The 15,347-nt window shown below is 39.2% G+C and overlaps 1 protein-coding gene across 1 annotated transcript in view; it reads right to left on the bottom strand.

Moving 5' to 3' along the window:
• CUX2 (cut like homeobox 2) overlaps positions 1-15,347 on the bottom strand; it is a 403,117-nt gene that overhangs the window by 30,921 nt on the left and 356,849 nt on the right. The window contains exons 15-16 of the mRNA XM_063454230.1: positions 14,269-14,922; positions 13,329-13,430 (exon numbers count right to left, since the gene is read on the bottom strand). Of these exons, the coding sequence (XP_063310300.1) occupies positions 13,329-13,430; positions 14,269-14,922 (756 nt within the window). The remainder of the gene's footprint in view (positions 1-13,328; positions 13,431-14,268; positions 14,923-15,347) is intronic.

The raw sequence follows: 15,347 nt of genomic DNA, 5'->3' as shown, positions 1-15,347 counted from the left end.
GATCCATAAGTATGCCCCTTCTCTGTCTCTCCACTCTGCCCGTGACCGTCTCCTGTCCACTGCTCGCACCCGTACAGCCAACTCGTAATTGCAGGACTTCTCGCGGGTGGCTCCCTTCCTATGGAACAGTCTGCCTACCACCATCAGACTCTCCCCTAGTCTTCAATCATTTAAGATGTGCCTTAAAACTCATTTCTTTAGGAAAGCTTATATCCTTCCAGAGTAACCTCTACCTCACATACCTGTCTCTTGCGCTCTCCTAAAGGGCAGTACTCTACTCTCTCCTCCAGCTCTGCTTTACTCCCTCCTTGTTTGACTGCTATTTCCTGTCCTAATGTGTTTTTTACCCCACCTCCTATAGACGGTAAGCTAGTTTGAGCAGGGCCCTCTTCAACCTTTCGTTCCTGTAAGTTTTCTTGTAATTGTCCTATTTATAGTTAATCCCCCCTCCCCCTATAAAAATATTGTAAAGTGCTACAGAATCTGTTGGCGCTATATAAATAGCGATAATAATAATAATAATACAAACAGAAAACAGGTACATACAGGCAATATATGCATTAATTAACTGACAGTTAGACTCTATGGTCTTACCTACTCGTGTGCAGGGAATGAAGCAGAGAATACCATAGAGACTAATGTTCAGATTTCAAACACTGTCTGACCCAAGGTGTAGGAATATGGCTAAAGGATCCTGAAATATACTAGAGGTAGTGATGTGTTTTGCTTTTTAATTTTTCACATATTTAGTTTTTTTAAATATTAAAAAAAAGTTTTGAGGGGACAGTTGTTGTCTAAGGCAATACTCCAAGGACCATAAACACTACAACCTGCTTAAGAACGGTTTTACAACTTACTTATGATCCAACAGGCACCAACCAAATACCTCGTCCTCTGAAGCAACATGCTTCTATTAGCTCCACTGCAGCCCTGCAGGCTCATTGGCTGAGAATGTCAACAGAGTATTCCCAGCCAATGAGTACTGCCTTGGTAAGTTGTTAAACCATTTTAAAATGGCTTCTTTATTTACTCTAGGTAGGAACCAGTTCACTACTGATACCGTAAACACTACAATTAGACTGAAGGGAACCATCTTGAATCAAAAGATGTATTCCCGGCCTCAGACGTACCAGGTACGTCCGAAAAAAATCCCCACTTACCTGATCGCGATCCTGAGATCTGCCTGGGAGCTCAGACAGACCCCATCTGCCCAATCTGGCTCTTCCAGGCCATGGGATCGCAGGGTCCTTGCGACCACATGGCTGGAATAGCCGGCTTGTTCAGTGCCTGCAGGGGGCCTGCCTGAGCTCTCAAGCAGTCCCCCTAATGTCTGCAAAAAAACTTTTAAAAATTATTACAAAGTTTAAAAAAGTAAATAAAAGTACTTAGATCATATATATATATATATGATATATATGATCTATGTACTTTTATATACCCATACACATACATAAATAATTATAAAAAGTGTATTTTAATATTAATATATATATATATGTAACAGAACGACTGGCACCCCGACTGGGTACCTTCCGCTGACTGATGCTCCTAGTGCTCACCGAGGGCTCCAAGCACTCCACCAGACACCATAACCACTGCAGAACCCACGAACTGCCGCAGCTTGGTTGGGGGTCTCGCCGTCCTCCACCCACTCTGGACCCAAGACCGGGCTTCAGTTATTTTAATAACCTCTCCTAAATCCAGGGAGCAGGAACCAGGAACAAGAACAAGCTCTTACATGAGCTTACTCTGGGGAGTATTGTGATATATCAATTCTTAAATCCCCCAAACATGAGCCAAGATTTCATGAAGGGGTAAGCAGGTCTGTTTAATACACACAAAATGACTGTCTTTTATACAAGTTTTCAGGCCAGAGGCACACCCCCTGGACCTGGTGGTAAACTGTGACAAAAGGGACACAAACCAATGGGAACACGAATTAACAAAATAACACTTCCACATACACAGTAAAATCCCTCCCCTCTAATCTGGAGATAATTGGCTTAAGGAACTGCAGTAAACTCAATTATCTCCAGGTACAGAAAATATCTCCATTTAACACTCACAGTAAAATACATAAAAATACATAATTCCTATTATATTACACATGTGTGAACATTTCAGTTCTGTATCAGAACTTTCGTCAGGATTCTGATACAGAACTGAAACGTTGATCCACTGTGGCATTTGCTGAATAAAAGGTAAGTTTTTTTTCACCTTACTACAAAGTCCTCTGAGTGCTATCTGTTCATAGACTGTTGTAATTTTGCTGACAAGCACCGGGCTCATACTATCTTCAATACTGGAGTGCAAGCATTGGATATTTTGGATATTTTTATATATATATATATATATATATATATATATATATATATATATATATATTAAAATACACTTAGAATAATGTTAATTATATAAATATATATAAAATAAAATAAATAATTAATAAATAAATTGAAAAAAAAAAATAATAAAAATAAATTTAAAAAAAATTATATACCAGTTTAAACTTGTTCTAACTCTATTTTGTATCAATATACATATATATTTAAATCAAAATACATTTAGAATAACGTCATAAACACATATCCTCTTAACGACCGCAGACGTACTAGGTACGTCCAACAAAAAACAGTTGTTAAGGACACCGGACGTACTTAGTACGTCCGCAGCAAATAGGAGCCCTGGACCTACCTGGACTGGCGGTCTGCGGTGATCACGGTCGGAAGGGGGACTGCCGGAGACCCCAGCAGTCCCTTTGCAGCAGCTCTGGCCACCCTGGCCCTCCATTGCCATGTGATCACCATGATCACATCGCTGCAATAGGAGTCTATGGAGCTGCCAGCGGGGGCTGTATGAGCTGACAGGCAGTCCCATAGGCTGCTAAAATAAATAAATATATATATATATATATATATATATATATATATATATATATATATACACATACATAAATATATACATATATATATATATATATATATATATATATATATATATATACACATACATAAATATATACATACATATTACATATATATATGTATAATATATAATTAAATAATTAAAGCATTTTATAATATATTATACATATAATGCATATATATGATTTCATTATAAGTGTACTTTGAGGTATTTGCACATATATCTCAAAATACACTTATGATCAAATCATATATATGCATTATATATGTAAAATATATTATAAAATGCTTTAATTATAATACATTATATGTATATAGAAAATAAAAGTGTGAATACCCTGGGTTGTCTACATTTGAAAACATGGTATGCCATGATAGGGTTATTTCCCATTCCTGGGCTACCATATGGTCTCAAAAGGCAACACAGACCCAGCAAACTAATCTGGCAAACTGAATTGGGCAAGCCCTATTTTGACCCTGTAACTTTGCAAAACACCATAAAACCTGTAAATGAAGGGTATTGTTATACTCAGGAGACTTCGCTGAACACAAATATGAGTGTTTAAAACAGTAAAACTAAGCACGACGATGAAATCACCAGTAAAAGTGCAGTTTTTGTGTAAAAAGATGGCCAATCTGGCAAATGGCAATTTACAAAAACAGAAATTGGCAAATCTTATGTTTGACCCTGTAACTTTCCAAATCACTATAAAACCTGTACTTGAGAGGTACTGTTGTACTCATGAGACATTACTCTACACAAACATGAGTGTTTAAGAGCAGTAAAATGTTTGATAATATCTTAGGTGAAATGGCAGTTTATGTGTGAAAAAGTAAAAAAAAACCTAATATAAATGCTAATTTTGGCCAGGGTTTGTGACTACTAAGTGGCTACTAAACAAGACTGGACATACCCTATTTTGAATACCATGGGTTGTCTACTTTTACAAATGGTATGCCACGATGGGGTTAATTTTCATTCCTGGGCTGCTATATGGTCTCAAAGGCAACATAGGCCCAGCAAACCAATCTGGCAAATTTCAATGTGCAACCATGGAAAAGGGGAAAGCCCTACATTTGACCCCTGTAGGCTTGCCAAACCCCATAAAACCTGTACATTGGGGGCACTGTTGTACTTAGGAGATGTTGCTGAACACATATTGGGGTGATCTTTGTCAGTAACACATAACAGGAACTGAGAATCCATGCCTAAAGTACAATGTGAAAGAAACATAACACAAAGAAACGACTACCCAAAGGTTTGACAAAGACTGGTGGTAGAATTAGTGCATGGAAAGTGCTAAAATACCACCATTTGAAATACCCTAGGGTGTTTACGTTTAAAAAATGTATGGTTTGATGGGGTAAATTACAACTGTCCGGCTTCAAAAATGTCCCAAATAGGACATGGGTGCATGATGGCCAGCTGTGAAAATTCCAAGTTGGAAAACTGGAATGCGCACCCTCCAAATAATGTATTTTATCCCCCAATGCAGTGAGTGTTTGTGTAGTGTGTATATATATAGTGAATGCAGAGTGTGTGTGTATAGTGAATGTAGTGTGTAGTGTGCGTAAAGTGAATGTAGTGTGTGTGTAGTGTGCATAAAGTGAATGCAGTGTGTTTGTGTAGTGTGTGTATATAATGAATGCAGTGTGTGTGTTTGTAAAGTGTGTGTGTATATAATGAATGCAGTGTGTGTGTGTTTGTGTAGTGTGTGTATATAATGAATGCAGAGTGTGTGTGTGTTTATGTAGTGTGTGTATATAATGAATGCAGTGTGTGTGTAGTGTGCATAAAGTGAATGCAGTGTGTTTGTGTAGTGTGTGTATATAATGAATGCAGTGTGTGTTTGTAAAGTGTGTGTATATAATGAATGCAGTGTGTGTATTTTTGTGTAGTGTGTGTATATAATGAATGCAGAGTGTGTGTATATAATGCAGAGTGTGTGTTTATGTAGTGTGTGAATATAATGAATGCAGTGTGTGTGTGTGTGTGTGTGTTTGTATAGTGTGTGTGTTTCTGAAGGGATGTAATTAGTGTAAAATGTGGGGGCGGGGTGGCATTTTTTATTTTCATTAAATTTTTTATATTTATATGTTTTATTTTATTTTGTCCCCCCTCCCTGCTTGTTACCTGGTCAGGGAGGGGGGCTATGGCATTTCTTGGTGGTCCAGTGGCATGTACTGAGCAGTGGGGGGGGCCCGCAGAAAGCTGTTACTTACCTCCCAGCAGCTGCCCTATCTAAATCTTGTGAGTCCCGTGGCCGCAGAGCGTTGCCACGGGTTACCATGTATTCTTAAATTGCTATGTGTGTCAAAAAAATCACCAATTATTATTTTTTTTATTTTTTATTTGGCATAAATTGGTGGTAAAATAGTTGCATGAAAAGAGCATGAAAAGTGTCTTCTTTTAAAAAATATATACATCTGAAGGGTTATTCAGGAATTCCTGACAGATATCAATGTTACAATGTAACTTGTGTTCATTTTGAAAAAAAAAATGGTATGGAAATAGCAAAGTGCTACTTGTACTTATTGCCCTACAACTTGCAAAAACAAAAAAGCTAAGCACATGTTAACGTTGGGTATTTCTAAACTCAGCACAAAATTGTGAAACTATTTATCATGGGTGTTTTTTGGTGGTTGTAGATGCATAACAGATTTTGGTCAAAGTTAGAAAGGTGTGGTTTGTTTTTTTAATTTTTTCATCATACTTTACATTTTTTATAGTAAATTATATGATATGATGAAAATAATGTTATCTTTAGATAGACCATTTAATGGCGAGAAAAACGGTATATAATATGTGTGTGTACAGTAAATGAGTAAGAGGAAAATTACAGCTAAACACAAACACAGAAATGTAAAAATAGCCCTGATCCCAAACGGTAAGAAAATTGAAAAGCGGTCTGGTCACTAAGCAGTTAATATCATTAGCACAATTTAGAAATACAAACAGGTTTTCAAACATGACTCCATTTAACAGGTTTCATTTCAGACCACACTAACAGTCACAATTATTTTGGTAATTATAAATTTGGTAAATATGAACATCTTAAAATGTATACAATATTAAAGGAACACTATAGTCACCTAAATTACTTTAGCTAAATAAAGCAGTTTTAGTGTATAGATCATTCCCCTGCAATTTCACTGCTCAATTCACTGTCATTTAGGAGTTAAATCACTTTGTTTCTGTTTATGCAGCCCTTGCCACACCTCCCCTGGCTATGATTGACAGAGCCTGCATGAAAAAAAAAAAACTGGTTTCACTTTCAAACAGATGCCTAAATAGGGAAAGCCTAAATAGGGCTCTCTTTACAGGAAGTGTTTATGGAAGGCTGTGCAAGTCACATGCAGGGAGGTGTGACTAGGGTTCATAAACAAAGGGATTTAACTCCTAAATGGCAGAGGATTGAGCAGTGAGGCTGCAGGGGCATGTTCTATACACCAAAACTGCTTCATTAAGCTAAAGTTGTTCAGGTGATTATAGTGTCCATTTAAAGGGACATGCATCACTTTGAGACATCTATCTCATTGTACAATTCCACTTCAACTATACAATCCATAAAGTGCAAAAGGCTTTATAAATTATTCTTGGACTAATTAGTTAATACTAAAAATGCAGCACAATGGGAAAGTGACAGTATAGCTACCAATAAAAATTAAATAATTAAATGCATAGAAATCGCTCAACTAAATTGAAGATACATTTCTTCAGGAGAGAGTACTAGTATACAGATACACAATCCATGCAATAAAGAAAGGTAAACATCAGCTTACATAGTGACAGAGTGGCCTAGATTGAAAAGGGACTTGAGTTTATTAAGTTCAACCTTTAAAACACATCTTTTTTGCCATTTATCCAAAACAAGGCAGGAAAAAAAACATTTGAAGGAGTGGTCAATTATGGCACAAAAAGCAGAATGATATTCCATCGAACCTTTTTTCTAAAACAAATGCAGTTTTTCTAGCTTTTCTAGATAACTAATTGCTTCCATCCTCTTTATTAATTTTGTAGCTTGCCTCTGCACTTTTTCTGGTTCTGCAATTTATTTTTTTAAAGCTGGTACCCAAAATTGTATCATATATTTAAAGTGGGGTTTTACCACTGACTTCTAAAGTGGCAAAATTATATTTTGATCACATTAATCAATACCCCTTTTATATATGACAGCACCTTACTAGCCTTTACAATGGCAAACCAGCATTGTACACTAATGCCCAGTCTGTTATTTATAATTGTTTTAAAAGTCAGTTTAATTTAATGTTATTCCTAACTAAGCCCTATTTAATGTATAAGTTGCTTGTGAGTTTCTTATTCCAAAATGCGTGACTTTGCATTTCTCTTGATTGAATCCAATCTACCAATTGCCTGCCCTGTCCCCCAATGTATCCAAATCCCTAAGTAGAGTAGTTATGTCATGTTTATATATCTTACTTAGTTTTGTGTCATCTGCAAACACCAACACATGACTTTCAATGCTGACTTCAATATAATTTATGAACAAATGAAAGGGTTACTCCAACCTCCATGGCCACATCTGCTTTCAAAAGAGATATTTGAGTAGAGATACTTTTGTGGCAGGCACATGTGATTTAGGCAGACTGGAATGATGTTCGTTGTCAGTGCATACAGCACGGTGGTGGCAGACTTAATGTGTTTCTACCCTTGCTGGGTGACTGAAAGAGGAAGCGTATATCTTCCATCCCTCCTCCTCTTATTTGAACCCCTGCCTTTCCTATAATACCTCATGTGTGGAAACTAGCAAGGGGAGCTTTACCCAGCACATTCCAGATAAGTTTCAAGCTTATTTTACAGGTTTTCTAAGGGGGTAATTATTAATGTATAATAAGGCATTCTAAATAAAATATATATAATAATAATAAATACAATAAAAAAAACATTATTATAGAGAAGTAAATCCAGAACAGAACCCTGAGGCACTCTACTTACCGCTTTTGTCCAAATGGAAAATGTTCCATTTACAACTCAATGCACTCTATCTTTGAGCCAATGTTCTATCCAAGTATACAATTTGTCATCCAATTCCTATTTTTTCAATACATGGTATGCACACCACAGGGAGGGGTTATGCCAAGAGCTGGCTGGCCTCTTTAGTATCCACCAGCAGACGGCTGGCTGGGGGAGAACGGAGGAGGAAGCAGTGAGGGAGCTGTAATCTCTGTTCTCTTCCAGCACTGCTGCCGCCCGCCAAGTTATGGCGTCACTCTGGCCCCGGTATCACTAAACAGCAGAGCACAAAGATTACACAAGTCCCTAGGGAAATGATACATCCAGCTGTCCCAGAGTATGGAGGCTGGGTGAACTTAAATAAAAATAATAAAAAAACAAATTTGTGAGTGTTTGTAAAAGAATGTGTATGTGTCGGCCAGTGAATGTGTGTCGGTTTTCTCTGTGTGTAAATATGAGTATGTGTCGGTGTCCTAAGTGTAAATAAGTGTGTATCAGTGTCCTCTGTGTATAAATGTGTGTGTGTGTGTGTGTCAGTGTCCTTTGTGTGTAAATGTGTGTGTTTGTCAGTGTCCTGTGTGTTTCAGTGTCCTCTGTGTGTAAATGTGTGTGTTTGTCAGTGTCCTCTGTGTGTCAGTGTCCTTTGTGTGTAAATGTGTGTGTGTCAGTGACCCCTGTGTATAAATGTGGGTGTTTGTCAGTGTCCTCTGTGTGTAAATATGTGTGTCAGTGTTTTCTGTGTATAACAATGTCTTCTGTGTGTGTAACTATTATGTGTGTGTTATATTTTTATTTTGGTACTCTTATACTTAATAATTCATACACTTATACTTATGTACACAATCTTCACATTATGTCTTATTTATTTAAAACATATTCTATTATAAAGATATGTAATACAAGAAACACACAGCAGAGGGCAGTACAGTATAGCTGCTTGTTTTGTTTTTTCTAAACTACAGATGAGTATTTTCGGACACTAAGAAATTTAAATAGGCTATTTATACACTGCTCAAAAAAATAAAGGGAACACAAAAGTAACACATACTCGATCTGAATGAATTAAATATTCTTCTGAAATACTTTGTTCTTTACATAGTTGAATGTGCTGAGAACAAAATCACACAAAAATAAAAAAATGGAAATCAAATTTTTCAACCCATGGAGGTCTGGATTTGGAGTCACACTCAAAATTAAAGTGGAAAAACACACTACAGGCTGATCCAACTTTGATGTAATGTCCTTAAAACAAGTCAAAATAAGGCTCAGTAGAGTGTGTGGCCTCCACGTGCCTGTATGACCTCCCTACAACGCCTGTGCATGCTCCTGATGAGGTGGCGGATGGTCTCCTGAGGGATCTCCTCCCAGGCCTGGACTAAAGCATCTGCCAACTCCTGGACAGTCTGTGGTGCAACGTGACATTGGTGAATGGAGCGAGACATGATGTCCCAGATGTGCTCAATTGGATTCAGGTCTGGGGAACGGGCGGGCCAGTCCATAGCATCAATGCCTTAATTTTGCAGGAACTGCTGACACACTCCAGCCACATGAGGTCTAGCAGTGTCTTGCATTAGGAGGAACCCAGGGCCAACCACACCAGAATATGGTCTCACAAGGGCTCTGAGGATCTCATCTCGGTACCTAATGGCAGTCAGGCTACCTCTGGCGAGCACATGGAGGGCTGTGCGGCCCCCCAAAGAAATGCCACCCCACACCATTACTGACCCACTGCCAAACCGGTCATGCTGGAGGATGTTGCAGGCAGCAAAACGTTCTCCACGGCGTCGCCAGACTGTCACGTCTGTCACATGTGCTCAGTGTGAACCTGCTTTCATCTGTGAAGAGCACAGGGCGCCAGTGGCGAATTTGCCACTCTTGGTGTTCTCTGGCAAATGCCAAACGTCCTGCACGCTGTTGGGTTGTAAGCACAACCCCCACCTCATAGCCCTCATACCACCCTCATGGAGTCTGTTTCTGACCGTTTGAGCAGACACATGCACATTTGTGGCTTGCTGGAGGTCATTTTGCAGTGCTCCTCCTGTTCCTCCTTGCACAAAGGCGGAGGTAGCCGTCCTGCTGCTGGGTTGTTGCCCTCCTCCACGTCTCCTGATGTACTGGCCTGTCTCCTGGTAGCGCCTCCATGCTCTGGACACTACGCTGACAGACACAGCAAACCTTCTTGCCACAGCTCGCATTGATGTGCCATCCTGGATGAGCTGCACTACCTGAGCCACTTGTGTGGGTTGTAGACTCCGTCTCATGCTACCATTAGAGTGAAAGCACCGCCAGCATTCAAAAGTGACCAAAACATCAGCCAGGAAGCATAGGAACTGAGAAGTGGTCTGTGGTCACCACTTGCAGAACCACTCCTTTATTGGGGGTGTCTTGCTAATTGCCTATAATTTACACCTGTTATCTATCCCATTTGCACAACAGCATGTGAAATTGATTGTCATTCAGTGTTGCTTCCTAAGTGGATCTAAGTGGTTTGATTTCACAGAAGTGTGATTGTCTTGGAGTTACATTGTGTTGTTTAAGTGTTCCCTTTATTTTTTTGAGCAGTGGTACTTATCTATAAACTACTTATCAGAAGAGCAGATAACTGGCTATGGGGCTGCTAAAGACTGGAAAGCTATAAAGAAACCTGCATGTATGTTGAAATATCTTTCAGGTAAAAGGTAGGTATTGATTTATTTACACACAATTTATAAAGTTGATTTTGAGAATCCATATAGTGTTGTAATAGCGGTGTGGCCTTCAATCTAATTTAATTAAAAGACACCTGACCTGAACTGGTCACTATACCTTAATAACAGTTTGCCTCTTTAAGAAACCCAGTTAAGGTTTCAGTGTAATTTCCCTAGTCCATTTTTTTTTTTTGGTAATATGTTACATTTATGAGATTTTACATGTGGCAGCATTGTGGGTTACTGCTCACTGAGGGGTTATGTTGCATTTAAAGAGCATGAGTTCTTTCTTGAGCTTCACCTTACATGAAGAGCATTGTTCCACGTTGAAATGAAGTGGTCTTGGTGCAGTGGTCCTTCAGTTTTAAGTCTGCAGTGTAAAACATTGCTTATTATTGACAGCCAATAGAGGCGCTTCCACAGTGATAACCGAGTCAAAGTTCCATCTTACAGCTAATCTCCATTTGATTGGAAGAGCACAGCTCTGACCACAAATGTGCTTTTCGTCCCCAATGCTCCTCTATGAGGATCTTTAGATTAAACGAAAGAGAAGGGTTGACGTCACGCTGTGGGAGGTAGATGGAGCAACTTGTTCTCTGTGCTGGAAAAAATGGTGACTAAAACCCATTTTTCCCAATTTTTACTAAGATTTGGGGGTAGGGGGACACCTTGAACTAAACAGAGAGGAAAATATATAACGTTTGGAATACCTGTTTTTTCTCTAACACTATACACTTTACACTATAGGCACCAAAACAACTTTAGCTTAATGAAACAGTTTTGGTGATTTATACACTAGTCACACCTTACTGTATGTGACTCACACAGCCTTAAAAAACCCTTCCTATAAATAGACATTTAATGTTTAAACTTCCTTTATTGCACAATCTGTTTAATTTAGAATTTCTTATCCTCTGTTCTGTCAATGTCCTCCTAGACCCTGCAGGATCCTCTTTTTAAGGAATACAATTTGATTTCAAAGTTCAAGTTCAGAGCAGGAGATAAAAACTTCATTAGCAAGTTAACACTGATTGAAAATGAAACCATTTTTTCATGTAGGCTGTGTGAGTAGTTACAGCCAGGGAAGGTGTAGCTAAGGCTGCATACATAGAAACAAAACTGATTAACTCCTTTTTTTTTTTTTAACCTATTTTGTCCCACTTACGATCTGTAAGTGGAAGAATTAAGAACCTCTAAAGTCACCCAGGCCATCTGGTCAGTCCACCTCTAGTGACACCAGTATGACAGCCACAGGGGGTTCTGCTTCACTGACAGAGTAAAACAGTTTTGAAACTAGGGACCATTGCAAAAAGCCTGTTTAGATACCAGGCCTGGACTGGCCATCGGGGGGGATATAACTTATTTTTTTTAATTATTATTAATAAAAAAATATATATTTTAATTTAAATAAAAAATACATTAACACTCACACACACACAACCCCCAGACACACACAGAGCACCCAGACACACACAGCACCCCCAGACACACACAGCACCCAGACACACACAGCACACCCAGACACACACAGCACCCCCATACACACACAGCGCCCCCATACACACACAGCATACCCTCAGACACACACAGCACCATCAGACACACACAGCACCCTCAGACACATACAGCACTCTCAGACACACACAGCACCCCAGACACACACAGCACTCTCAGACACACACAGCACCCTCAGACACACACAGCGCACCCTCAGACACACACAGCGCACCCTCAGACACACACAGAGCACCCTCAGACACACAGCACCCTCCCACATGGTGGTTTTATCAGAGTCCATACAGATGTTCAAACAGCTACTAGATGCATACTTGCAAAAACAGAATATTCAAGGATATAATCTTTCAATGTAGGGTAATAACTGCTTGATCCAAGGATAAATCTGACTGCCATTCTGGGGTCAAGAAGGATTTTTTTTCCTAGCTTGTTGCAAAATTGGAAGTGCTTCAAACTGGGCTTTTTTGCCTTCTTTTGGATCAACAGCAAAAAACATATGTGAGGAAGGCTGAACTTGATGGACGCAAGTCTCTTTTCAGCTATGTAACTATGTAACTATGTAACTACATCACCTATACACACACGCTACAGCCCGTATACACAAACTCGCTACATCCACTATAACACTATGCCCCCTATACACACACTCTCTACAGCCCCTAACCACACATATTACACTACAAACACAAATGAAAGTGACCTATTTACACAATACCACACCACACACTACACACACGCAATCCCACAAGCAGGCTCCAAACACATGCACCATACACTTTCCTGGCCCTTTGGTCCTCTGGTATCCCACTTGTGGAGACACCAGAGACAATTTAAAAAGCAAACACAGCGCAAGCATGTTATTAAATTTGCTTGCGCTGCGCAGAACAAATTCAGGGCCTTTTTCTAATGCCAGAGCTCTTCAGCGCGGCTCTGCACATTGAACCAACATGCTCACTTTGAGAGGGGGCATGCTTGTAATTAGTGATGACAAAACACACCCTCTCTGGCCCCGCTCCCTTCTTAGGGGGCCGCTCTGATTGAAAAATGCCCGGGCCTAATTTTTTTCCCAGTCCGGCCCTGTTAGATACCCAAGGTTCAGTTTTTTTCCATTTTATGTTGCAATACTGTATATTCCTAGAATAAAATGACAATAACGTACAACAAACCCACATGGAATGTGTATCAAGGCACAAGCGTGAGTGTGAATATATTGGAATAAAGACTCACCCCCTTTCTGAGACTGTATCTCTTTTTTCGCTTGTTCCAGGATACTTTTGATGGCATCATCAGAACCTGTTTCTGGGGTTCTAATTCGTGGTGTAATGCTTCCTGAGAAAAAAAAAAAAAGAGTATGGAAATTTTTTAAAGGGATTTATATAGTGTTCTGCACTACTTTACAATAGGTGCCTAATACACAAATGTAATGGTAACAAAACAAGTGAGTAAAACAGAAAGACAATGGCATTCTCAAACAATCATTATTGCCCATGTCGAATGGAATTGGTATTAGTTATGCAAATGGAGAAGGGTCACACTATAAATATGGGGAGAGCCCCAGTTATTGTCAAACTGCCTTAAAATGGATTACTAAAAAAAAAAAAGGAGACTTGTTCTTTGTACCATAACCAATACACTGGACAAGTTTATACCAAAAATACATCTTATGTTCCCTGTCACTTTCCACATGTGACCTTCCTTCCCATTCATACTTCCTGCCACTCACATCATGGCCTTTGCCACGGATGAATGACATGCCCCGATTTCCTATTACATATCCTGCAGCCCCTCTCATGCCCAGTCATAAATCTAATTCCCATTCTGTTGGAAGGAAAACTATGTGGGATAATGGAGATATGGAGCACATGTAGATACAAGGGGACAAGACAGACACGCAATGGGGAGTGTATATGAACAGATACTAGCTTGTGCCTTCCTTATACTACAAGGTTTGTCTAGAGAATGCAACGACAGCAGATCCATTGTAGGCAGACTACTGTAGAATGCAGACAGGAGTGAGACAGCACCTATGAATTTGATATTCAGAATTTTGTTTTGTGCAGACTAGTTGTGCAACTTGTTTTGTATCCAACACAAAATCACTACTTCAGTTTTTAATCAACCTGAGCAAACTAATATTTTATCCTATAAAAGTAAAGTCCCAACTTACCTCTTTGTCGCACCTGAATCGTTCTCAAAGCAAGGACATTCTGCTCATCAGAAATAAACTGTTTCATCTTCACAAAGGGCTCTTTTCCTTTTACTGTCAGTTTTCTCCAAGGTTTGGGTCGGGCCAAGATTTCACTCACTGAACCCTGAGAAAGACCCAGGACATAATGTCCAAACACACGCTGTCCAATGTTGTGTTTCAGCAGCTGCTCCTTAACTTGGAAAGCAATTTCAGATGTGTCTAGATGTTCTTCATCCAGTGAGCTAGAATTGCTCCCTTCTGACTGATCACTGAGTGGACTGGAATCATGTACACCAATGCTTTGATGGTGGTTGTTGAGCAGAGAGTTGGTCTTGACCGTATAAAATGAAGACGGAAATGAGAGGGATGTTTTTGATTCAGTCTTGGGCACAAGTGGAACCATATGTTTCTTGTTCAGTGTTTCTCCTGCTGCATGGTCACTTGTGGTGGGGCAGTTCAAGATCTGTAAAGGCTTTTGTGCTCCCTGTCTAGGAGATGCTGCTAAAAGAGCTTGAACAGAACCTGGTGTGGAAGCTTTCTCTACAGCATGGACAGATGTCTGAGGAGACGCTGAATATGGCCTGTCCTCTCCGAAAGGTTCTTTCATGGTGTCATCCTCGGAATGATCCTCCTCTAGAAATAAAATTAACGGGATAGTGCAAAGAGAAGAAGAATATGGCTATAGCCAATAATTTAGATATTGCACAATAATATTATGTTTTTATACTAAGTAACAGTGGGGCAGACAAGAATTCATTTGTTACATACAGGGATTCTAAATATATACATTTAACATTAATTTTGTATACATCAACCATGCCAGGAGTTTCTTCAATTAGCTTGTTTGGACTCCCAAAGAACAATAATATGATAACATACACTGGCCAAAAATTCACTCAAGAACACTAGTCAAGAATTCATCAAATTATAAGTAAAGGAGGCTAATTATTTCCTATATGGAGCTATCTTTGTGACATTCAAAAAGGTATTTCTTAGATACCTCTGTGGCGTGCAGAGTGCTGGTTCCATAGATACTCTGCATCATTAATCTATTAAGG

This window comes from Pelobates fuscus, chromosome 5 (assembly GCF_036172605.1).
Source record: "Pelobates fuscus isolate aPelFus1 chromosome 5, aPelFus1.pri, whole genome shotgun sequence".
Classification (NCBI taxonomy): domain Eukaryota; kingdom Metazoa; phylum Chordata; class Amphibia; order Anura; family Pelobatidae; genus Pelobates; species Pelobates fuscus.
The sequence above is the reverse complement of the archived record's forward strand: the minus strand, read 5'-3'. Positions and strand labels throughout refer to the sequence as shown.